Source organism: Budorcas taxicolor, chromosome 3 (assembly GCF_023091745.1).
Source record: "Budorcas taxicolor isolate Tak-1 chromosome 3, Takin1.1, whole genome shotgun sequence".
Taxonomy (NCBI): Eukaryota; Metazoa; Chordata; class Mammalia; order Artiodactyla; family Bovidae; genus Budorcas; species Budorcas taxicolor.
The window spans coordinates 34907797-34934718 of record NC_068912.1 but is presented as its reverse complement, the minus strand read 5'-3'; the positions used below and the strand labels follow the sequence as shown (position 1 = coordinate 34934718).

At 41.0% G+C, this 26922-nt stretch overlaps 1 protein-coding gene across 1 annotated transcript in view; it reads right to left on the bottom strand.

The window, feature by feature from the left end:
* AKNAD1 (AKNA domain containing 1) overlaps positions 1-22976 on the bottom strand; it is a 45181-nt gene extending 22205 nt beyond the window's left edge. Inside the window, exons 1-5 of the mRNA XM_052638036.1 lie at positions 21990-22976; positions 19844-19883; positions 19532-19680; positions 19372-19434; positions 9812-9945 (exon numbers count right to left, since the gene is read on the bottom strand). Coding sequence (XP_052493996.1) covers positions 9812-9945; positions 19372-19434; positions 19532-19680; positions 19844-19883; positions 21990-22976 — 1373 coding nt within the window. The remainder of the gene's footprint in view (positions 1-9811; positions 9946-19371; positions 19435-19531; positions 19681-19843; positions 19884-21989) is intronic.
* Positions 22977-26922: the final 3946 nt, after the last annotated feature.

Sequence of the window (26922 nt, the reverse complement as noted above, 5' to 3'; positions counted from 1 at the left end):
GGTGGTCTGTCTTCAGACAGGAAGGATGATGGACCCTGACAGACATTCTGTTTATAGTTTCACTTCAAAGGCCTGGACTCGGTTCTCTTTATGTTCTTCCAATTTTACTGAGATATAACTGACATACAGGACTGGATAAATTTAAGGTGTACAGCATAAAGATTTGACTTTCATCATGAAATAATTATCACAAGTTTAGTGAACATCCATCATCTCATACAGACATAATATTAAAGAAATAAGAAAAAATATTTTGTGTGTGTGATAAGAACTCTTAGGACTTACTCTCAACTTTCATATATAACATACAGAAGTATTAGTTATATTATGTTGTATATTTCTTATTTTGTTATTCATTAGCTGTGTATCCTTGGGCAAATTATTTAATCATTCTGTGTCTCAACTATGAGATAATACCCTACATATGTGGATCTGATTATTTTGAGGTCCCTTACAGTTAGTCCTAGGAGCTATAATTCTGGGAAAAAAATGATTTATATCACTTGAAAAAGAATAACATGAGAAATCTGAATAATAAGCTCGATCCATAGGTATATGTACATATGGGTATATGTGTATATATGTATAGGGCTTTCCTGATGGCTCAGATGGTAAAGAATCTGCCTCCAAGGCAGGAGACTCCATATGTACATACATATATAAGGATATATATTTTGCCCCCAAGAATTAATTTTCCCCAAATTCATTAAAATTATTAAATTTTATCTATTACCCCCCCAAAAAAGTATAAATAAATTCCAAAACTTTAAAAATTATATCACAGCTGTCAAAACAATGCAAAGGTGTTCCTTCTTACCACTCCTATTCAACACTGTACTGGAAGTCCTACCTAACGCAATAAGACAAGGAAAGGAAACAAAGAATATACACATTGGAAAGGAAGAAATAAAATTGTCCATAGATGACATGATTGGGTAGAAAATTCCAGAGAACCATAAAACTTTGAAACTAATAATAAATTATAGCAAAGTTGCAGGGTGTAAGGTTAATATATGAAAGTCAATCACTTTCCTAAATATCTTTGATGAACAATTGGAATTTGAAATTAAAAACATAGTATCATTTGCATTAAGATCCAAAAAATTAAATGTGGATTGGCCAGAAAGTTCATTTGGATTTTTCATATTATCTTACAGAAAAACCTGGAGGAACTTTTTGTCCAACTCAAAACGGGTATAAATCTAACAAAATGTGCACAAGATCATTATGGAGAAAACTACAATACTCTGGGTGAAATCACAAAAGCAAATAAATGGAGAGATATTACACATTCATGGATTGAAAAACTTGATAGTATCAAGATGTCTGTTCTTCCCAACTTGATCTTAACCAATCCTACTAAAAAAAAATTCTGGCAACTTCTTTTGTGGCTATTGACAAACTTACTCTAAAGTTTATATGTAGAGACAAAAGACCTGAAACAGTCAACACAATACTGAAAGATAAGAACAAAGTTGGAGGACTGACAGGACTCAATCACAAGACTTACTATAAAGCTGCAGAAATAAGGCAGTGTAGTACTGATGAACCACAAGACGAACAGATCGACAGAACAGAAGGCCCATAAATAGACCCACATATAATCAGTCAACTGATATTTGGCAAAGGAGTAAAGTCAATAGGATTGAGCAAAGACAATCTTTTCAACAAATGGTGCTGGAACAACTGGACATTCATTACAAAAAATCAGTCTAGATACAGACCTTATACACTTCACAAAAATCAACTTGGAATGGGTCATAGGCCAGGAATAGAAGGATCATGTTTAGGTATAGAATGAGTTAGAAAATGTTTCTTTCTTTTTTTTTTTTTAATGTTCCAGGAGAGTTACCTAAAGTCTTTGTTGAACTCAGCCATAATCCCACTTAGATTAGGTGTCTTTGGGAGATTTTTTGTTTCTAGAAACAAACTAGATCTTTTCTAGTTTCCTCTTGTTTTTAGTCTTTTGAGATTTCCTACCTCTTTTTGAGTAGATTTTAATAATTTATATTTTCCCAGAGACTTGTCTATTTCATCCAGATTTTAAAATGTGTTGATAGGAAGTTGTTCAATCCCAATCAATCTAAAATTTTTCTTCTGATATTTTTCCTTTCTCATTCTTGATGTTATTTATGCTTTCCACTCAAACTTTCCATTAGCTATTTTATAGATATTTTCAAAGAAACTATTTTATTTTATTGATCAAATTATTGTAAATTGTATTCATTGCTTCTTTTTATGAATCTCTTCCTTTTGGAAGTTTATTTTATTGTCCTTTTTCTGCTTTCCTGGTTTGAGTACTTAGTTTATCGATTTTGAACTTCACCACCCCCCCCATGTTAAATACATTTTAAAACTATATTTTCTTCAAAGTATTGTTTTTTTTTAGCTACAATACATTGGTTTTCATATGTGCTTTTCTCATTTATTATTCACTTGTAGATTAGTCCTAATATCGATTTTTATTTAATGCAATAATTATTTAGACGTGTTAATATTCTCCCAGTTAATACTTTTTTTAGAGCAGTTTTAGCTTCTCAGTGAAATTGAGAGGAAGATATAGAGATTTCCCATACATTCTCCGCCTCTGCACATGCATAGTCTTCAACATTATTGACATCCCCTCAAGGTGGTACCTGTGCTAGAACTGATGAACCTACACTGACACATCATAATCACCCAAAGTCTATCGTTTTACACTGGGATTCAGTCTGGTGTTGTATATTCTATATGTCTGAACAAATGTATAATATGTATCCATCTTTATGATATCATGTAGAGTGTTTTCACTGCCCTGAAAATCTTTTGTACTCCACGTATTCAAACTTCCACCTATCCCAACCACCAGCAACCGCTGATATTTTTATTGTTGCCATAGTTTTGCCTTTTCCAGAATTTCACATAATTGGAATCATGCAATATATAGCCCTTTCAGATCAGCTTTTTTCTCAGTATTAAGCATTTAGGTATTCTCCATGTCTTGGCTAACTTGATAGCTCATTTCCTTTTAGCACAATGATGTCCCATTGTCAGAATATACCATAGTTATTAGTATAGTCCATCTATTGAAGGACATCTTGGTTGCTTCCAAGTTTTGACCGTTCTGAATACAGCTGCTTGAAACATTTGTGTGCATGTTTTTAGACATAAGTTTTTATCTCCTTTGTGTAAGTACCAAGGAGTGTGATTGCTAGATCATATGGTAAAAGTATGTTTAGTTTTGAAAGAAACCACCAAATTGTCTTCCACAGTGGCTACAGCATTTTGCATTCCCACCAGCAATAAAGGAGAGTTCCTATTGTACTACATGCTCACCAGCATTTGGTGTTTTTAGCATTCCAGATTCGGGGCACTGTAATAGTGTGTGTAGTTGTATCTCATTGTTTTAATTTGCATTTCCATGATATACAGTATGGAACATCTTTTCATATGTGTTTTTGCCATCTTTTACATATACTTATTTCCCTTTTTTGTATTTTCTTCAGCGAGGTGTTAAGATCTTTAGCACTTTTTTATTGGGTTGTTTGTTTTCTTATTGTTGTCAGAGTTCTTGTGTGTTTTGGATGACTATCCTTTATCAGAAGTGGCTTTTGCCAATATTTTCTCCCAGTCACAGTCTTGTCTTCTCATTCCTTTTACACAGTCTTTCACAGAGCACACCTTTTAAATTTTAATGAAGTCTAGCTTATCAATTATTTATTTTATAGAAGGTGCCTTTGATGTTGTATCTCAAAAATAATCACCATAGCAAAGGTCATCCAGGTATTCTCCTGTGTTATCTTTTAGGGGTTTTCTGGTTTTGCCTTCTCAAAGGCCCCAAATCCAAGTGGGATTATATAAGACTTCAACAAAGATGTTAAGTAATGCTTCTGGAGTACAAAAAGAAAAGGGAAAATATCCCAACTCACTCTATAGATAAATATTAGGATATTTATTAATATATTTCATTATATTAATAGATTAAAAGAGATTAAATAGATTTCTAAATCCCATGGATTAAACTTTTTCCTAAATTTAAAAAAAAAATCTCATTTTAGTAATAGAGTAATAGAAGGAAACTTTCTTGATAAAGCTTATCTACTTGAACCTACAGCAATCCTCATACCCAGTAACATTTGGAAGAATTCCCAATACCATGAGGAATATGAGAAGAATGATTGCTTTCACTAGTATTGTGATTATTCAGTACTGTTTTGGAAAAAATAGCAAATGAAGTAAAGAAATGTGATATAGAAAAGTTGGAGAGAAGGAAAGATATATAAATATTTAAGGAGAAAAGGGAAGATGAGGGGACCTATCATTTGCAGATGCTACGATTGTCATACCTAAAAACTAAGACAATCAACTGAAAATCAGTGAAATACTAAGAGCAGAATTGCATCAGGTAGCCCCACATAAGTTAAATTTATAATTTTCTTTATTTCCTGTATGCGAATTACGGAAAACATCTATTAACAACACAGAGAAAAGTCTAAAATAGCTAAGAACAAATTTAATAAAAATGTGTATAAAATCTACATGAAAAAAACTTGCTGGAGATGTTTTCATGGGAATAGGATGAGAACACTCACTGCAAAGATTTTAACTTTTCCTGAACTAATCTATAAATTCAGTGAAATCTTAAACAAAATTCAAATGGAATTTTATTAAAATTGGTTCCTAAAACTATATTTCTCAATAAAAGTGACTATCAATGGAAAAATAAATTTGAGCTGATTATGAAGTTAATTAGTAAGAAGAATGAATAAGAATAGCTAAAGAAAGTTTAAAAAAGGAGAAACATTAAAAAATATACTTAACCTATAGTAATTTAGAACTATGTGGTTAATGCAGAAATAGAAACATAGATCAGTGGGGAGAATAAAACCAATCCCCAAACTGGGCTTCCTGGGTGGCGCTAGTGGTAAAGAAAAAAACCCACTTGCCAATGCAGGAGACATAAGAGATGTGGGATCGATCCCTGGGTTGGGAAGATCCCCTGAAGGAGGGCATGGCAACCCACTCCAGTATTCTTGCCTGGAGAATCCCATGGACAGAGGGGCCTGGCGGGCTACAGTCCATAGAGTCACAAAGAGTCAGACAATACCGAAATGACTGAGCACACTGCATGCGTATGTGTATTAATACACATGCGGGTTTTGTACATGATTAAAGTGGCTTTACACTAGTAAGAAAAGACTGCCCTGTTCAGTGAGTATTGGGACAAAGATCTAAGCATGGAAAGCCAGACTGATAAATAAAATATAGGAAAATGTGCTCTAGTCTGGCAGGAAGAAGAAAATTCAGCAGGTGGCAAAGGACACTAAAGATTTAAAGGAAGTGAAATGATGGAACAAACTCTCAACATAGCAGGAAGAGATGGGCTCAAGGATGGGCTCAACCTGTAGAGGCTGGAAAGTGAATGAAGAAAGAGGAGGTGACAACATGCAGATCCAGAGGTAGAGAAAAGACATTTTTTGAAGGAATTTGTGATATTTTCTGTAAAATAGAAGACAAGAGTATATGCAGATAATATCAAAGAAAAGAATTGATGGAGATAGAACTTCATTTCTTGACTCCTTGGTTTCTGGTGCAAGTGTGTGAAAGAATCAAATATCTATCAGACTACATTCTGACAAACAAGATGGATGAAATCCAAGTGTTTTTGAATGTTACCTTTCAAAGACAGCAATAAGAAGGTGTTAAGTTGGCTTAAAGCTCAACATTCAGAAAACGAAGATCATGGCATCCAGTCCCATCACTTCATGGCAAATAGATGGGGAAATAGTGGAAACAGTGGCTGACTTTATTTTGGGGGGCTCCAAAATCACTGCAGTTGGTGATTGCAGCCATGAAATTAAAAGACACTTACTCCTTGGAAGGAAAGTTATGCCCAACCTAGAAAGCATAATAAAAAGCAGAGACATTACTTTGCCAACAGAGGTCTGTCTAGTCAGTCCAGTTCAGTTGCTCAGTCAAGTCCAACTCTTTGTGACCACATGAACCACAGCTCACCAGGCCTCCCTGTCTATCACCAACTCCTGGAGTCCACTCAAACCCATGTCCATTGAGTCAGTGATGCCATCCAACAATCTCATCCTCTGTTGTCCCCTTCTCCTCCTGCCCTCCATCCTTCCCAGCATCAGAGTCTTTTCAAATCAGTCAGCTCTTCGCATCAGGTGGCCAAAGTACTGGAGTTTCAGCTTCAACATCAGTCCTTTCAAGGAACACCCAGGACTGATCTCCTTTAGGATGGACTGGTTGGATCTCCTTGCATTGCAAGGGACTCTCAAGAGTCTTCTCCAACACCACAGTTCAAAAGCGTCAGTTCTTTGGTGCTCAGCTTTCTTTATAGCCCAACTCTCACATCCGTAGCCTTGACTAGACAGACCTTTGTTGGCAAAGTAATGTTTCTGCTTTTTAATATGCTATCTTGGTTGGTCATAACTTTCCTTCCAAGGAGTAATCGTCTTTTAATTTCATGGCTGCAGTCACCATCTGCAGTGATTTTGGAGCCCAGAAAAATAAACTCAGCCACTATTTCCACTGTTTCCCCATCTATTTGCCATGAAGTGAAGGGACTGGATGCCATGATCTTCGTTTTCTGAATGTTGAGCTTTAAGCCAACTTTTTCACTCTCCTTTCACTTTCATCAAGAGGTTCTTTAGTTCCTCTTCACTTTCTGCCATAAGGGTGGTATGTCTTCGGCATATCTGAGGTTATTGATATTTCTCTTGGCAATCTTGATTCCAGCTTGTGCTTCCTCCAGGCCAGCGTTTCTTATGATGTACTCTGCATATAAGTTAAATAAGCAGGGTGACAATATATAGCCTTGATGTACTCCTTTTCCTATTTGGAACCAGTCTGTTGTTCCATGTCCAGTTCCAACTGTTGCTTCCTGACCCGCATACAGGTTTCTGAAGAGGCAGGTCAGGTGGTCTGGTATTCCCATCTCTTTCAGAATTTTCCACAGTTTATTGTGATCCACACAGTCAAAGGCTTTGGCATAGTCAATAAAGCAGAAATAGATGTTTTTCTGGAACTCTCTTGCTTTTTCCATGATCCAGCGGATATTGGCAATTTGATCTCTGGTTCCTCTGCCTTTTCTAAAACCAGCTTGAACATCTGGAAGTTCATGGTTCATGTATTGCTGAAGCCTGGCTTGGAGAATTTTGAGCATTATTTGACTAGCGTGTGAGATGAGTGCCATTGTGCGGTAGTTTGAGCATTCTTTGGCATTGCCTTTCTTTGGGATTGGAATGAAAACTGACCTTTTCCATTCCTGTGGCCACTGCTGAGTTTTCCAAATGTGCTGGCATATTGAGTGCAGCTCTTTCACAGCATCATCTTTCAGGATTTGAAACAGCTCCACTGGAATTCCATCACCTCCACTAGCTTTGTTTGTAGTGATGCTTCCTAAGGCCAACTTAACTTCACATTCCAGGATGTCTAGCTCTAGGTGAGTGATCACACCATCGTAATTATCTAGGTCGTAAAGCTCTTTTTTTGTACAGTTCTCCTGTGTATTCTTGCCACCTCTTCTTAATATCTTCTGCTTCTGTTAGGTCCCTACCATTTCTGTCCTTTATTGTGCCTGTCTTTGCATGAAATGCTCCCTTGGTATCTCTAATTTTCTTGAAGAGATCTCTAGTCTTTCCCATTCTATTGTTTTCCTCTGTTTCTTTGCACTGATTGCTGAGGAAGGCTTTCTTATCTCTCCTTGCTAGTCTTTAGAACTCTGTATTCAAATGGGTATATCTTTCCTTTTCTCCTTTGCTTTTCACTTCTCTTCTTTTCACAGCTATTTGTAAGGCCTACTCAGACAGCCATTTTGCTTTTTTCCATTTCTCTTTCTAGGGGATGGTCTTGATTCATGTTTCCTGTACAGTGTCACAAACCTGTCTAGTCAAGGCTATGGTTTTTCCAGTGGTTATGTATGGATGTGAGTTGGACTATAAAGAAAGTTGAGCACTGAAGAATTGAGGCTTTTGAACTGTGGTGTTGGAGAAGACTCTTGAGAGTCGTCCCTTGGACTGCAAGGAGATCTAAAGGAGATCAGTCCTGGGGGTTCATTGGAAGGACTGATGTTGAAGCTGAAACTCCAGTACTTTGGCCATCTGATGCTAAGAGCTGACTTATTTGAAAAGACCCTGATGCTGGGAAAGATTGAAGGCAGGAGGAGAAGGGGACGACAGAAGATAAGATGGTTGAATGGCATCACCGACTCGATGGACGTGGGTTTGGGTGGCCTCTGGGAGTTGGTGATGGACAGGGAGGCCTGGTGTGCTGCGGTTCATGGGGTCGCAAAGAGTTGGACATGACTGAGCGACTGAATTGAACTGAATAAGCACACAATAGCTGACTTAAGCAGTTTGTCCATTAATTTGCAGAATTCTTTCGCTTACAGAAAGCCATTGACAGTGGCCTTTGTAGCCATCATTTAGAAGGTTTGCAACATGGCAAGACCTTGAGGCTTGGACTGGGTTCTGCCTTTTTGCCCATTTGAGAACAAGGGAAGCTCACCATGCTTGGCTTCCTCTGAGGTGAGTTTTGGGAGAGGCCAAGTCTTTTTCTTGCCCCAGTGTTGAAAGCTTTTCCTGTATATGGGATATAACTGCAGCTGAAACACTTTTGATTTATACCAGGGCCAGGCACAGTGTGGGTGTAACTAGGATATAAATAAGGCCTTGCATAGTTTTGGTCTTAATGTGCACAGAGGCCTGTCTTTAAAATGACTGCCAAAACAAGTGGGATTTCTTGGAAAATAAATATCCTCACTCTATTAGTTTTTAAACAAATAGTGAAAGCATGTGGAGATCTTTTTTTCCAAGAGAAAAAAAAGCCTTTGGGGGGAAAAAAATCAATATTAAAACCACATCTTTGCTGTCTAATTACTCAGTATTGAAATAACCATAGACAGAGATGTCATTCATTTTGAAGAAGTAAGATTGTACTTTGGGAAAATTACCTCAGGACACTAGTGCCAAAATATAAGCCATTAAAATATTTTGGCATCAAGAATGAATTCGTGTTAAAATACTATGAATAGAAAGAGCTGAATTTACAAATATGAAGCCTACTAAATGAGCTCTTTAGATTCATACCAGGAAATTACATGGAACCAACCCTAGTCTTGAGTCCTAGAATATATCTTTTAAAATTATTTGTATTGGAGAGAACAGAGCACGGGGCCATCAAAATGGCCAGCTGGAATCCTCAGTATGCTCGTGTGCTCAAGTTTCTAATGTGAATTAATTCAGGAATCACTTGACTTCAGGTTTTAACATTTTGCCTTTATCAGGATTCGTGGGTCCCTCACCCCAACATTAACCAGCCTAACAGTGATTCTTTCCTGCCTGCTATCCCTTGGGTATTGTCTATGGATAGGGGAAAAGAGGGACAGAAAAGAGTTAGGCAGGGGAAATAAAGGCAGGAATGAGATGGGCTTAAAGGAGAGGGCAGGGCGGGGGGCACCTGGAGAGGAGAGGGCCCTCTGGGCTTAGCAGATGAGCATTTCTGCTGTTTCCTTGTGCTCTTCTGGGTCTCAGGACCAATTATCATGACATCCAGAAAAATGCAAGGCAGTGGCAATGTCTCCTCCTGCGGACAATGTTCATTTGGGACACTCCATCTGGGTCGGTTCCCCCCACAGGACTGTACACAGCAGGAATTTCACACTTGGTGCATGGGTGACACCAGTTCAGCGGTGACACTGTTTTTGCTGGCCCGAGAACAGTAGCTCTCCAAGCGCTAGGCCAGCAGCCCCAGCAGAATCCCTCCTGAAGGAGCTCACCTCGGACACTTCACCCCACAGAGGTGAAGCCTGCCCTACCTTTCTGGATCAAAGTCCTTGGCGGCTGGGCATTTGTGCCTGGGGACTTGCTCCTTCAATGCCAGGTATTTCTCCTTGTTGGCCAGAAACTCCTGCTCCAGCAGTTTGAGGCGTTCCTGCAGTTTCTCCAGGACCTGTAGCGGTGACACGCTGGAATCATTCACGTGTAAGCCCATGTGTGTAGTAGTAGTTTTTCCTCCAAAACACAATGAGAGTGTACCCTATAGGAGTGTTAAAATGAAGCCACCATCCTTCTCCTGGCAATTGTTGTGTTTCAGAGTCTGACATCTAAAATACAGACAACCCAAGAGCCGTCTTAACATTTACAACACCCCCACAGCACATAGCTGAGACTTACAGTGGCTTCTGATTTGGTTCCTAGCACCCACTCAGAGGCCTTTGAATTTTGTTAATAGGACATTAATAATCCTACATATTTGCAGACTAATTTTTAGCGTATAGAGCACTTTCCCATTCATTATCTTATTTAATCCACCATCAGTGTTGTAAATGTCACAAAGCAGGTTTATTATCTCAGTTTTATAGAGGACGAAATTGAAGCTCTAGAAAGTATGTCAGAAGCCACATAGAACTTAGAAACCATAAATGCTTGAGAAGGGTGGAGAAAAGGAAACCCTCTTGGTGGGAATGCAGACTGACACAGCCACTATGGAGAATAGTACGGCCATTCATTGAAAAACTAAAGCTAGAGCTGCCATATGACACAGCAACCCCATTACTGGGCATAAATCCTGAGAAAACCATAATTCAAAAAGACACGTGCACTCCAGTGTTCACTGCAGCACTCTTTATAATAGCCAGGACATGGAAGCAACCTAAATGTCCATCAACCAATGAATAGATAAAGAAGATATGATGCATATTAACAATAGAATATTATTCAGCCATAAAAAGGAATAACTTGGGTCATTTGCAGAGATGTTTATGGACCTAGAATCTGTCATACAGAATGAAGTAAGTCAGAAAAACAAATATTGATGCGTGTACGTGGAATCTAGAAATATGGTGCAGACGACCCTTCTTGCAGGGCAGGAATAGAGATGCAGAAGTAAAGGATGAAGACGTGGATATGTCAAAGGGATGAACTGGGAGATTGGGATTGACATGTGAACTGCCATGTGTAAAACAGATCGCTCCTGGGAACCTACTGTGTATCACAGGGAGCTCAGCTCAGTGTTTTGTGATGAGCTAGTTGGATGCGATGTGGTGGGGAAGTGGGAGGAAGGTCAAAGAGAGAGGTTCAGTTCATTCAGTTACTCAGTCATGTCCGACTCTGCGACCCCATGGACTGCAGCACGCCAGGCCTCCCTGTCCATCACCCACTCCAGGAGTTTACTCAGACTCGTGTCCACTGAGTCGGTGATGCCATCCAACCATCTCATCCTCTGTTGTCCCCTTCTTCTCCCGCCTTCAATCTTTCCCAGCATCAGGGTCTTTTCAGTTGAGTCAGTTCTTCACATCAAGTGGCCAAAGTATTGGAGTTTCAGCCTCAACATCAGTCCTTCCAGTGAATATTAGGACTTATTTCCCTTAGGATAGACTGGTTTGATCTCCTTGAGTCTTCTCCAACACCACAGTTCAAAAGCATCAATTCTTTGGCATTCAGCTTTCTTTATAGTCCAACTCTCACATCCATACATGACTACTGGAAAAACCAAAGCCTTGACTAGATGGACCTTTGTTGGCAAAGTAATGTCTCTGCTTTTTAATATGCTATCTATGTTGGTCATAACTTTCCTTCCAAGAAGTAAGCATCTTTTCATTTCATTGCTGCAAAGCCATCTGCAGTGATTTTGGAGCACCCCAAAATAAACTCAGCCACTGTTGCCACTGTTTCCCCATCTATCTGCCATGAAGTGATGGGATCAGATGCCATGATCTTAGTTTTCTGAATGTTGAGCTTTAAGCCAACTTTTTCACTCTCCTCTTTCACTTTCATCAAGAGGCTCTTTAGTTCCTCTTCACTTTCTGCCATAAGGGTGGTGTCATCTGCATATCTGAGGTTATTGATATTTCTCTTGGCAATCTTGATTCCAGCTTGTGCTTCTTCCAGCCAGCATTTCTCATGATGTACTCTGCATAGAAGTTAAATAAGCAGGGTGACAATATACAGTCTTGATGTACTCCTTTTCCTATTTGGAACATGTCTGTTGTTCCATGTCCAGTTCTAACTGTTGCTTCCTGACCTGAATACAGATTTCTCAAGAGGCAAGTCAGGTGGTCTGGTATTCCCATCTCTTTCAGAATTTTCCACAGTTTATTGTGATCCACACAAAGGCTTTGGCATAGTCAATAAAGCAGAAATAGATGTTTTTCTGGAACTCTCTTGCTTTTTCAATGATCCAATAGATGTTGGCAATTGATTTCTTGTCCCTCTGCCTTTTCTAAAACCAGCTTGAACATCTGGAAGTTCATGGTTCATGTACTGTTAAAGCCTGGCTTGGAGAATTTTGAACATTACTTTACTAGTGTGTGAGATGAGTGCAAAAGTGCAGTAGTTTGAACATTCTTTGGCATTGCCTATTTTAGGGATTAGAATGAAAACTGACCTTTTCCAGTTCTGTGGCCACTGCTGAGTTTTCCAAATTTGCCAGCATATTGAGTGCAGCACTTTCACAGCATCATTTTTTAGGATTTGAAACAGCTCAACTGGAATTCCGTCACCTCCCCTAGCTTTGTTTGTAATGATGCTTCCTAAGGCCCATTTGACTTCACAGTCCAGGATGTCTGGCTCTAGGTGAGTGATCATACCACCGTGACTATCTGGGTCATGAAGATCTTTTTTTTTGTGCAGTTCTTCTGTATATTCTTGCCACCTCTTCTTAATATCTTCTGCTAGGTTCATACAATTTCTGTCCTTTATTAAGCCCATTTTTGCATGAAATGTTCCCTTGGTATCTCGAATTTCCTTGAAGAGATCTCTAGTCTTTCCCACTCTACTGTTTTCCTCTATTTCTTTGCACTGATCACTGAGGAAGGCTTTCCTATCTCTCCTTGCTGTTCTTTGGAACTCTGCATTCAAATGGGTATCTTTCCCTTTCTTCTTTGCTTTTTGCTTCTCTTCTTTTCTCAGCTATTTGTAAGGCCTCCTCAGACAGCCATTTTGCTTTTTGCATTTCTTTTTCTTGGGGATGGTCTTGATCCCTATTTCCTGTACAATGTCACAAACTTCTGTCTATAGTTCATCAGGCACTCTATCAGATCTAGTCCCTTAAGTCTATTTCTCACTCCCACTGTATAATCATAAGGGATTTGATTTAGGTCATACCTGAATGGTCTAGTGGTTTTTCCTTCTTCCTTCAGTGTAAGTCTGAATTTGGCAATAAGGATTTCATGATCTGAGCCACAGTCAGCTTCCGGTCTTGTTTTTGCTGATTGTGTAGAGCTTCTCTATCTTTGGCTGCAAAGAATGTAATCAATCTGATTTTGGTGTTGATCATCTGGTGATGTCCATGTGTAGAGTCTTCTCTTGTGTTGTTGAAAGAGGGCTTTTGCTATAATCAGTGTGTTCTCTTGGCAAAACTCTATTAGCCTTTGCCCTGCTTCATTCTGTACTCCAAGGACAAATTTGCCTGTTACTCCAGAGATTCTTGACTTCTTACTTTGCATAATGAAAAGGACATCTTTTTTGAGTATTAGTTCTAGAAGGTCTTGTAGGTCTTCATAGGGCCGTTCAACTTCAGCTTCTTCAGCATTACTGGTCAGAGCATAGACTTGGATTACTGTGATATTGAATGGTTTGCCTTGGAAGCGAACAGAGATCATTCTGTCGTTTTTGAGATTGCATCCAAGTACAGCATTTCGGACTCTTTTGTTGACCATGATGGCTACTCCATTTCTTCTAAGGGATTCCTGCCCACAGTAGTAGATATAATGGTCATCTGAGTTAAATTCACCATTCCAGTCCATTTTAGTTCACTGATTCCTAGAATGTTGATGTTCAGTCTTGCCATCTCCTGTCTGACCACTTTAAGAGGGAGGAGATATGTGTATACATATACCTGATTCACTTCATTGTACTCCAGAAACTAACACAACTTTGTAAAGCAATGACAATAAAATATAAATTAATAATCCAATTAAAAAAATTGAAGTTAAAGGACCTGGGATTGAATGGCTTGGAGGATGTGATGGAGCAGGAATATCAGGAAATTTAGCCGGAAGCTTTGAGTAAGTCCTCCAGATGTAGCTCATGCAGATGAATATTTAAACTGTGCAGGTCAGGGTCTTGATGTATAGAGGCTACAGCTGTGAAGCCCCAGTTGCTAAGCATTCCCTGAGTGCTGCCCATGTTTAGTCCTGTGCCCAGAGTGTGAGAGACACAAAAGTTATATGAGGCACAGTCTCTTGTCTCAGAGATTTTAATCCAGTTGGGAATAGAGACTGTGGAATAGAATACTTTGCCATGGCTCAATGGAAGAAGTGAGACTTAACTCAGCTTAAAGGGTGCTCAAGAGGGCTTAGACCAGGCAGTATCAGTGAAAATGGACAGGAAAGGATGAATTGGAGAGATATTACTAACGGCAAAATTGCTGCATCGTGGGGTTAGAGAAGCAGATACACCAGAGTTCAAGTTCAGATTGTTACCTACTAATTGTATGATTTCAGTCACCTTGAACTCTAAGCTTCAGTTTTCGCATTTGAGAGCATAATAGCCCTCACCTCATATTGTGAAAATTAAATGAGATACTGCTTAGCACCAGGAGCATGGTACACACTCAATAGATGGTAACTAGCATCTTCATTATTACTCTTACTATTACTAAAATAAATAAACAAGTTTAGAAGCATACTGGCCAAAGGGCATAAATGGCAAAAGTGGTGCATGTTTTCCATTTTCCTCCAGATCTATCCTCCATTTTGTGCCCCAGCCAGGAGGCTGGCCTTCAATGGAGTGTACCAGCAGGCTCCAGCGCCCTTGGCTTTGGTTGGTTTCAGTCAATGGAAGGCAACTGCAGGAGAGAGGAACTGAAGAAGGATGAGGTAGGGTCTTTATTTCCTTGATTTCCTCCTGCCGGTATTAACACGGATTGGCTGTGTCTCTACCAAAAGCCACGGAGCTCGTCAGCTACTCCTGTAGCTACCGCTGCTCTCCTCATACACCTTTATCTGTTCTTCCTCCAGCCCTCTGCCCCACTGTTCCTTCCATGAGATCCTTTCTGTGCCTTAATTGGTTATAAAATAATACCTTCCTAAACCCTCCTCAGTTCCTCCACTGGAGTAAGTCATCTCTTTCTTGCCAGGACCCTGACTGGCACTATAAATCTCACAGACAGTACGCAGATTCCTAGCTCGGGAGGTAGAAAGAATGTGAACCCCCTGACAGAAACAAGGAATTTGAAAAGGCTAACAAGTCTGAATGAAGATGTCAGTGTTGGACAAGGTACAATGTTCAGTGAGAGCAGGAGATCCAAAGGAAAATCAGGACCAGCGTGTGGCCCTATAGATGAGAAGGGAGGACTAGTCTTTGGGAATTGGCAGCATGGAAATGGTGGTTAAAGCCAGGAGAAGGAATGAGGTGTTCAAAGGAAAGAGAAAAGTGAAGAAAGCCAATTATGAATTATAATTTGGAATCTCAGAATTTTAATTGTGTTCTACCCTCAGAAGAAGTTAGGACATAGTTTTCTTACCATAAATGTACTTTGTTTAACAAATTTGACTCTGAGATGGGCAGGTATGTGAAAGGTTTAAGCTTGTACAGTCAACACACAGAACCAGGATGTCTGCTCCAAAATCCAGGTGCTTTGTACATTTGCTGCTCATGCTGAGAAGGTTAGTTTTAGCCCTGTCTGGCCTTCCTTCACTGAACCAAATGGGCCTGGAAATCTCAGGCCAAGGTTAACACTGTCAGAGATCACCTCTCCTCTTCTCTGGGTCCCAGTACGAATCCCCACACTGCCTCTAACATAGGAAGAAACTTCCTGAAACGAGGCCTCAGAAGGCTAGTGCCTCGAACCACTTTCCTGTGCTTTGCTTGGCCCTTTCAAAATTTATGTTCTCCCGGTTTCTGAAAGCCTGGGTTTTAGGAGGGCTTCCCCGATAGCTCAGTTGGTCAAGAATCTGCCTGCAATGCAGGAGACCCTGGTTCAATTCCTGGGTCGGGAAGATCCACTGGTGAAGGGACAGTCTACCCACTCCAGTATTCTTGGGGTTGCCTGGTGGCTCAGCTGGTAAAGAATCCGCCTGCAATGTGGGAGACCTGGGTTCGATCCCTGGGTTGGGAAGATCCCCTGGAGGAGGGAGAGGCTGCCACCCCAGCATTCGGCCTGGAGAATTCAGGACTACACAGTCCACGGGGTTGCAAAGAGTTGGACACGACCGAGCGGCTTTTCACTCACTCGCTGTACTCGCCTGGCATTCACTCCTTAACTCCTGCAATCTGGCTTTGGTAGATCCACCTCTTCATTGAAATCAGGGCTGCCGAGGTCCCTCATGATCTCTCAGTGGCCAAATCCAATGCACATCTTGCTTTCCTTCCTTCTTTGAAGACTGGATGGTGTGGCCCACTTCCCCTTCTCAGACCCTTTTCTCTTGGCTTTTGTAGCTCTGCCCCTTCCAGGTCTGTCTTGACCATTCCAGTTTCTTCTTATCCATCTCTTACCTGCCCCTGGTTGCTGTTTCCCATGACTCTACCTTGAATTTCTTCACTGCTTACTCCACTTGTTTGCCTGAGCAATCTCTATACTGCACAGCTTCAACCTACAGCTGTACCCAAATTTACGTGTCTGATCCAAATACATCCTCTGAAGTTCAGATCCATGGCTCTAATTGCCTACTCAGTTCAGTTCAGTTCAGTTGCTCAGTCGTGTCCGACTCTTTGTGACCCCATGAATCACAGCACGCCAGGCCTCCCTGCCCGTCACCATCTCCCGGAGTTCACTCAGACTCACGACCATTGAGTCCGTGATGCCATCCAGCCATCTCATCCTGGGTCGTCCCCTTCTCCTCCTGCCCCCAGTCCCTCCCAGCATCAGAGTCTTTTCCAATGAGTCAACTCTTCACATGAGGTGTCCAAAGTACTGGAGCTTCAGCTTTAGCATCATTCCTTCCAAAGAAATCCCAGGGTTGATCTCCTTCAGAATGGACTGGTTGGATCTCCTTGCAGTCCAAGGGACTCTCAAGAGTCTTCTCCAACACCACAGTTCAAAAGCATCAATTCTTCGGCGCTCAGCCTTCTTCATAGTCCAACTCTCACATCCATACATGACCACAGGAAAAACCATAGCCTTGACTAGACGGACCTTAGTCAGCAAAGTAATGTCTCTGCTTTTGAATATGCTATCTAGGTTGGTCATAACTTTTCTTCCAAGGAGTAAGCATCTTTTAATTTCATGGCTGCAATCACCATCTGCAGTGATTTTGGAGCCCCAAAAAATAAAGTCTGACACTGTTTCCACTGTTTCCCCATCTATTTCCCATGAACTGATGGGACCAGATGCCATGATCTTCGTTTTCTGAATGTTGAGCTTTAAGCCAACTTTTTCACTCTCCTCTTTCGCTTTCATCAAGAGGCTTTTTAGTTGCTCTTCACTTTCTGCCATAAGGGTGGTGTCATCTGCGTATCTGAGGTTATTGATATTTCTCCCGGCAATCTTGATTCCAGCTTGTGTTTCTTCCAGTCCAGCGTTTCTCATGATGTACTCTGCATATAAGTTAAATAAGCAGGGTGACAATATACAGCCTTGATGCACTCCTTTTCCTATTTGGAACCAGTCTGTTGTTCCATGTCCATTTCTAACTGTTGATTCCTGACCTGCATACAGATTTTTCAAGAGGCAGGTCAGGTGGTCTGGTATTCCCATCTCTTTCAGAATTTTCCACAGTGTATTGTGATCCACACAGTCAAAGGCTTTGGCATAGTCAGTAAAGCAGAAATAGATGTCTACTGGACCCCTCCAATTGGATGTCCTACGGGTGCCTCAAAATGTCCCAACTGAACTTGACATCTGGCCTCCTGCCTGCCTCCCACACCCATTCTTAACCGGATCCTCCACTTTCATTCCTGACCTTGGTTAGCCAAGCTAGAAATCTGGCATGCATCCACGCCTCCTCCCTCCCTTTATTTACCCTATTCAGTCTGCCACCGCTTCCTTAAACTCTTAGATTTGTCCCCCTCTTCATCCTTATTGCCAGCCTTGGTTTAGGACTTCATAATTTGTTACCTGGATTATAATTTTCTAGCCTATTTCCTACTGTCTTGCCCCCATGGTTGTTGCTGTTTCTCAGCTTTAAACCCTCCAGTGTTGCCCCGTCATGCCACCTCAAGATGAAATTAATCTAACCTCCTTAGCATAGCATAAAGGCTTTTCATGGTAGTCCTTATCTAAGGACCTCTCTGCAGTCTCCTCCCTTCCCTGTGATCTCCATCTGGTCAATTATACTGCCACACGGTTCCTCACGCTCTCAGCACTGTCTTGCCCCTGTGCCACTGTACCTGCTGATTCCTTTTCCTGGAACACCCGTTTGCCCTACTCCACCATATTCTTCCTACACTGCCCAGTCCAGAAATCCCTTCCAGGAAGCCTTCCAAAGCACTCTCCCACTGGTCAGGGTGAGCCTCTTCCGTGCTGCCATTAGCATCATATGTAATCATAGGTAACCTTTCCATACTGTATGTTACTTGTGGATTTACTGGTCTGTTGTTCCCAGGAGTCTATAATTCACTTTAAAAAGGGACTGTTTCTTTGTCTTCAAATTCCTGGTGCCTGTTGCAGAGTCTGAGTCATAGGGAGTACCCCACAAATGTTGTTGAATGAATGTGAGTTATTTAATTCATATGATGAAAGAATAATGAACTGTGTGCCTTAGCATTTGAATCTTCCTAGATTTTGTCTGTCTAGCTTCTGAAGCACAGCCTGTCCTGACCTTTGCCTGTGCCCTTTGTGTCAGGACATCTGATCACCCATCTCGCTGCTGGCCCAATGGCCTAAAAACTACAGCTTCAACTTCACACATCCCTGGTTCTAGCAGTCTCAGCTTTTGCCCCATTGCCACGCTCCACCTCTGCTTCACACGACCCTGACGCTGATGGGTTCCAATGTAAAGGAGCAATTTGATGAAATGTGACAAAAAGCGAGGATGTAAAAGCCAAAGATTTTGATCTGAAAAGCATGTTTTCAGGATTGACTTTGAGGGTTTTTAAGTTTTATATATTGAGTTTGCAGATCCTGGCAATTTTTATAGCCCATGTCTCCCAGGCCCATCAAATCTGGTTGTGCTTGCCCTTTACAATAGCTGACATATTGTTTTCTTGAACCTACCATGGTTTCCGATTTATTATGGGATGACTGCTGAGGAAAAACAGCCATACAGATCCCCCTGAGAAGGAAAAGGGGCTAAATATATGTTGAAATAGAAAGTTCTAGTCTCTTTTACTCCTTGTAAGACAAAGATAGCTCAATGTTCAGCAAAATTTTTTTTACTAGAACATTCCTACTCCCACCAGTGTAGAGAAAATATGATGCTATAAGGTCATTTGTCATATTTTCACATGTCAAATTCTCTAATAAAGATTTTTGAAATGTGATAAAATTCATTACCAGCCTTCTGTGTTGAAAATGATAGGGAGACTCCTGTGCTAGGCATTTGGAAAATTCTTGTACCTGCAGTGAAAAACATGGATTATTTCATTAAGGGCCTGATGTCTTATATTTGAATTTGGTTACTTCTATTTTTCATAATAAGCTTTAAAAGTATTACTTTAGCCTTCAGTTGATCAGTCTGTTCTTTTAACTTCTGACACATCTGCTTCCCCTGAGATATCTTTTGAAATATGTAAGAAGAACTCAAGGAAGGGTCTTCCTGAGAAGTCGATGGCAGCTTAGAGAGACCGGGCTCAGATTCTATTCCTATATAAGAAACAATAAATTTTGGCTACCATTCATCTCAACTGCATTGCAGTTTTGTTAAGTACTAAAAACAGAAGTCTGTGGCAATCACCACCATTTGCTATTTAAAAAATCTCCTTTCAAAAGGTGTATCTAAGCCAAAGAGGTTTAAAAATGCTAGTACCTGTGAGATGTTCTTGGTGGATATGTACTGTGGGTTCCATCTGCACAATGAAAGGATAAGAAAACATTACTGTTGATATTAACCAATGACACCATTATGCAGGATGACCCAATGTGTTCCGGTCATCATGGAGGCCACCCAGGTTTATGTCAAGAGCTGAGGCCCTGATGCCAAGGTTGAATTCCACTCTGACACTTATCTGCTGGGTGATCCAGAGCAATTACGTCATTGCTATAAACCTCAAATTCCTCAGCAATAAAATGGGGATAGTAACAGAACTTACTTCATAGTGTCAAGATGAGAATTAAATGTTACCATAGTCTGGTTCAGTTCAGTTCAGTTCAGTTCAGTTGCTCAGTCGTGTCCGACTCTTTGCGACCCCATGAATCACAGCACGCCAGGCCTCCCTGTCCATCACCATCTCCCAGAGTTCACCCAGTACGTGGTAAATATTCAGTATATGTTAGCTGTTACTGTTATCATGTTTGATACTATTATATGGAATACTCAAACCCTTCTACAGTTCGACCACAAGCTCCCCCAGGGCAGGGACCTCTGTTGGTCTCGTCACTGACTTGTTGCTAGGGCTCTCACTAACACCAGATACATGGTGGCTAGTGTCTGGGAGCAAGATAGTGACTTCACACAGGACATTCCCTTTCCTACTCACCAGAGGCTAACTGGATAAGAGTTCAAATTCCAGAGTGATTCACCTTGATGATCTTCCCATTGTTCCCAACACACACAGCGCACAAACACACTAGAGACAGATAGCCAATGCTGTGGTCAAACTAGACTGTGGTTACTAGGAATATCTCGGGTACACAATGGCTATGGAAACTACAGAGCCCAGTGCACCAACCTGAATGGACGGGACAAGAGAAAAGAAGATGCCCCACTTCAGACTCCCATTACCAGAGACAGATGAACTTGATATTCTATCTGCCCCTACTACCCACAGGGCACTGAGAACTGTGCCCACCCAAGAGGGTTCTTCTGCGAGCAGAATGAGGAATGTGGAGACTTCCCGGTGTCACAGGGGTACAGATTTCTCTAAGACTGAGAGAAGCATCCCGGTCAAGGCTGAGTGGGCTGCTGACTCCACGTGTGTGTGTGTGTGTGTGTGTTGCAAGGGATAAGGGAGGTTCTATTCAAATTCCCCAGAAGTTTCAGTTAAAAGAAAAGGTGGATGAAGGGGTGGAAATAGAGACAGGCAGAGAGTGTTCAGGCAGGGTGCCCTTCATAGACTGCTTAAAAGAAAGATCATACAGTCCTGGCAAAGTGCCGAACTCAAGTATTTACTTTGATCATTAATGTGAACTTATTGAACTACAGAACCTCAAATAGTCAATGGGATCCTCAGCCTCAGCATTTGGGAAGGTGGGTGGAAGGATGGAAAGATGGGGAAAGGGGAAAAAGTATAGATTAAATGTTAACAAACTGTTGTACTAAATAGTTACCAGTATAACAATCTTGAAATATGTTATCAAAGATCATAATTTAAGTTAGCATTCATAACCAAGGGCATAATATATGCAAACACCTGGCCAGGGCTCTGGGGGAATTGGGTGATGGAAAGATGAAGACGAGGCAGCTGCCTCCAGAGTCTTGAAATCTAGTCGAAGGAACAGATGTTTGGAAATCGTAATGATGCAAGCAGGTTGAGATAAGCTCTGACAGAATATTTAAGAAACACGGATGCAAAAGACTGGCTGTGGGATTCTGAAAAGTCCTATGGCCAGTGTGGAGTTGAAGGAGACCATGAAAATGAGCAGGGGTTTGATAAGCAGAGGTGGGATGTTCCCGGTAAGGCAGGAGCTCAGAGAAGGTGGGGCCAGCCCACTAACTGAGGATGACTCCTGGGGGAGGGGAGCTGAGTTCAGAAGGCTAGCATGACAGGAAAAATGGGGACATGCAAATTCCTGGTTGAAGAATTTGGATTTTATTCTGTGTTATTGTTAGTTCAGTTCCAGATTCTTCTCATAAGGACAACCACTGCGCTCCTGAGAGGTCAGGGTACCGGCCCAGAACTAGAATTCAGAACCTCAGAACTACAGCTTAGTTCTCTGCACCTTCTGAAGACCCACACTCATATGGATGAGCAGCGGTCCTGAGGGTGTGTTTCCTGAAGACTGCTTCCACTTACCTCTACCAGTTGTGAAGGTTCAGTAGTTTCCCACCTCTGCTCTTGTTTTTCAACATAATTTGATCTAGATGTGCTTTCTGAAATATCTTGCCCAACAGATGACTTATCTCTCAATTCAGGAGAAAAGCTGGCTTGTGGATCTGTTATAAGTGGTTTGTCAATTATGTAATTTTTAGGAATTTTCACTTTGGGAGCAACCTTAGAGAAATTAGAGAACCAGTAATAAATTTGACTATGGCCATATTTGAACTTGTTGCCAGAGTTTGCTTTTTCAGCCTGATTATGTGGTGTCTGCCATAGGCAACTTTTTTGTTTATCACATAGACTCTTGATTTTAGATAGAAAATTTGAATTTTCCTCCTGGCTGCTTTCTCCAGCAGCCACTAACTCATCTGAATCAGAAGTGTTTTCTTCTGTCACGGTCAGAGAACAACTGGGCTTATTGCTATTTTTATCATCGCTTTCAGAGTTGAGTTGGTCAGTGAGTTCTGAGGATTGTTCTGTCGGCCAAGAATTCTTAACATGCCACACAATAATATTTTTAATAATAGTCTCATCAAAACTGTCATTATTAGAGATCTCTGGGAGAGTTTCACAATTAATGCCTTGATCTTTGGAGAATTCTTCTTTGCAAAGGTGATGGAGTAAAATATCAGAAATGTTTGACTTTGAAGTGTCTTCCTGATTAGCTGGAATAGGAAGATTTATGGTGCACTGATTCTCTTTATCACATGTTTCACTGACAGCATTTTCAGTCGTTTTATCCAAAATCATGGTCATATCTGCCTCTTGGCAAGTCTCTCTATATGTAGCCTTTTCTTGAGACTCATCTTCTGCTAAATTCGTTTGATTTGAGACATCAAGGATGTCATGTCTTGAGGTAAGATTATAACCATGGTATATCTTAACTTGGAAGAAACCCTCATCATAAGGCAAATCCTCCTGTTGCTTAGAAGTTGTGTCTTCCAGGAAATAGGCTTTGTCCATGTATGTGCAGCGTGACCTCCTTTATCAGTTGCTCCCGATCTTGATGTTCTTAATTATAGCAATACATTGTCTAGTTTTCATTAATTGTCTTCACTGTGTGTCCTCATCTGTGCAAAATGAAAAGAACATCATTGTTAAATATAATTAATGTAATGTATGAAACTATGCTTATCAAAGTGGATGCAGATCATTTTTATGCAGATCAAAGTGGATGTTTTCCATTTAGAGAAATGCAGTTATAAACGTTAAGGCAGAAAGCTCTGCCAAGAAGAACTGATCCTAAATATTACATTAACATAATTGATGGTATATAATCAAGGAATTAGAAAGGAGGGGGAGGCTAAATATTTCACTCATTAAACATTGAGGAAGACATCATTTCCAGTTAATGACCAAATGTTTATCAACTTCTCTTAGGAAGTACTATTTGAAATTTGTGCTCCCAAAATAGCAGCTTGGGATGCAAGTAAGGGATTTTTTTTTTTTTTTTAAGTACCATGGCTGTCCCTTGTCCACATACCACTGATAAGCCTCAGTGTGTGGAACTGAGAGCTGGATCAGCTCAAACAAAGCACCGACTTTCTCTGTTTTAGTGCTTTCTCATCCGTCTCCCCCTAGACATTCTGGTCCCGTTCTTCTGGTTTTCCCTCGTATGTTGGCGAAAGGCAGAGAATGACTGACAGAAATATGAACAAGGAACAAAAAGGTCTTTTGAACACCTGGAGGCTAGTCTGCCTTCAAGCATTCCTCTTCTGATTAGAATCCAGACAGCACCCAGTTCAAGAGGCTGCCTTGCTCTGAGAATGAACTTATGATTGCCAGAGAGGAAGAATGGGGGGAAGGGGTGGTTAGGGGGTTTAGGATCGGCTTGTACACACTGCCACATTTTAAATGGAGAACCAACAAGGTCCTACTGTATAGCACAGGGAACTCTGCTCAGAGTTCTGTGGCAGCCTGGATGGGAGGGGAGTTTGGGGGAGACTAGGTACATGTGTGTGGACGGCTGAGTCCCTTTGCTGTCCACCGGAAACTATCACAACATTGTTAATCAGCCATACTTCAATATAAAATAAAAAGGTTTTTTTTAAGTCTGCAAATAGCCAATGTTGACAAGGATGTGGAGAACACTTCACCTTTGTGCCATTAGTGGGAATGTAAATTGGTGCAGCCACTATGGAAAACAGTATGGAGGTTCCTCAAAAACCTATAGATATGACTACCATATGATCCAACACTTCCACTTTGGGGTATACATCTGAAAATAAAATATCAATTCAAAAGATAAATGAACCCCAAACTTCACAGCAACATTATTTACAAGAACCAAGATATAGAAGCAACCCAGGTGTCAACAAATGAATAGATAATGAAGATGTGATGTATATATATATATACATATATGTATCTATAGATCTATAGATACATATATATAAGCTCAGACAGTTAACAAATCTGCCTACAATACAGGAGACCCAGGTTCAATCCCTGGGTCAGGAAGATCCCCTGGAGAAGGGAATGGTAACCCACTCTAGTATTCTTGACTGAAGAATCCCATGGACAGAGGAGCCTGGTGGGCTATAGTTCATGGGCTTGCAAAGAGTTGGACACGACCAAGTGACTAACACAATACACAGTGGAATATTCAGTTCAGTTCAGTCTCTCAGTCGTGTCCGACTCTTTGCGACCCCATGAACCGCAGCACGCCAGGCCTCCCTGTCCATCACCATCTCCCAGAGTTCACTCAGACTCAAGTCCATCGAGTCAGTGATGCCATCCAGCCATCTCATCCTCTGTCATCCCCTTCTCCTCCTGCCCCTAATCCCTCCCAGCATCAGAGTCTTTTCCAGTGAGTCAACTCTTCACATGAGGTGGCCTAAGTACTGGAGTTTCAGCTTTAGCATCATTCCCTCCAAAGAAATCCCAGGGTTGATCTCCTTCAGAATGGACTGGTTGGATCTCCTTGCAGTCCAAGGGACTCTCAAGAGTCTTCTCCAACACCATAGTTCAAAAGCATCAATTCTTCGGCACTCAGCCTTCTTCACAGTCCAACTCTCACATCCATACATGACCACAGGAAAAACCATAACCTTGACTAGATGGACCTTTGTTGGCAAAGTAATGTCTCTGCTTTTGAATATGCTCTCTAGGTTGGTCATAACTTTCCTTCCAAGTGGAATATTAGTCAGCTGTAAAAGTTAAATTCTACTTTTTTCAGCAACATGGATGGACATAGAGTTTATTGTGTTTAATGAAATAAGTCAAAGATAACTGCAATCATTTATATGTAGAATCTAAAAAATGAAACAAAACAAAACAGAAACAGACTCACATATATAGAAAACAATCTAGTGATTATCAGTAAGAAGAGAGAAAGGGAAAGGGTCAAATTAGCAGTGAGAACTAAGAGACACCAACTACTGTGTATAAAATAAATAAGTTACAAGGATCTGTTATACAGAACAGTGAATAGAACCAATATATTATGATAACTTTAAATGGAATATAATGTGTAAAAATATTGAATTACTATGTTATATGCCTGAAGCTCGGAGAAGGCAATGGCAACCCACTCGAGTACTCTTGCCTGGAAAATCCCATGGACAGAGGAGCCTGGTAGGCTGCAGTCCATGGGGTCGCTGAGGGTCGGACATGACTGAGCAACTTCACTTTCACTTTTCACTTTCATGCATTGGAGGAGGAAATGGCAACCCACTCCAGTGTTCTTGCCTGGAGAATCCCAGGGACGGGGGATCCTGGTGGGCTGCCGTCTATGGGGTCGCACAGAGTTGGACACGACTGAAGTGACTTAGCAGCAGCAGCATGCCTGAAGCTAAAATAAATTTGTAAGTCAACAGCAACGAAGAAGAGTCTGAGCAGTCCTGTCAAGCTGCCACAGTTTGGTGGTAGCAGCACATCTTAGGGATACTCCTGAAAATGTTCAGAGCAAAACCAGCTGCCATCTGGTATGAGTCTTTTATTCTTTGGGGGAGCTTCCCTAGTGGCTCATATGGTAAAAAATCTGCCTGCAGTGCAGGAGACCTGGATTCAATCCCTGGGTCAGGAAGATCCTCTGGAGAAGGGATTGGCTACCCACTCCAGTATTCTTTTTTTTTTTTTTAAACTATGTATTTATTGGCTGTGGTGGGTCTTCAGTGATAGACGGGCTTTCTCTAGCTGCGGTGAGCAAGGCCTTCTCTTCACTGCAGTGTGTGGGCCTCTCATTGTGGCGGCTCCTCTTGTGGCGGAGCACAGGCTCTAGGGCACATGCGCTTCAGTAGTTTCAGCCAGCAGGCTCAGCAGCTGTGGCACATGGACTTGGTTTCTGCCTGGCATGTGGGATCTTCCCAGACCTGGTATCAAACCAATGTCCTTTGCATTGCAAGGTGGATTCTTAACCACTGGACCACCAGGGAAGCCCCCACTCCAGTGTTCTTGCCTGGAGAATTCCATGGACAGAGGAGCCTGGCGGGCTATGGTCCAGGGGGTCACGAAGAGTCAGACACAACTGAGTGACTAACACTTTCACTGTATTCTTTTAAACAAAATTGAAAGCACCCATTTAAATATCTCTTCTTGATTTATAAACTTTTGGGACAACTTTATAGAAGTAGTCAAATTGCCTCCAGTTTTAGCTGGAATAACTGAAGCTCTGAGTCAACTAAGAGGCCACAACCACTGGCCGGCCTCCCTTGCCCATATAATGATGGGGTTGGAGAAGCATTTCTCTGAGGTTGTCTCCCCCATCTAAATTTTTATGAGTCTATAACTTGTACTTTATTTATATAACCTAAAAAGCTAAAGGGATATGTTTGACCCAAAAAAGCGAGCTAAATTTTCTGAGGGGGAGAAAAAAGCACGAAAAATAAAATGTGGTAAAGATATCTATAAAACATTGTACAAAAATTTGAATTTATAGATAGGTGTCAATGTTAGAGTATTCAAATAA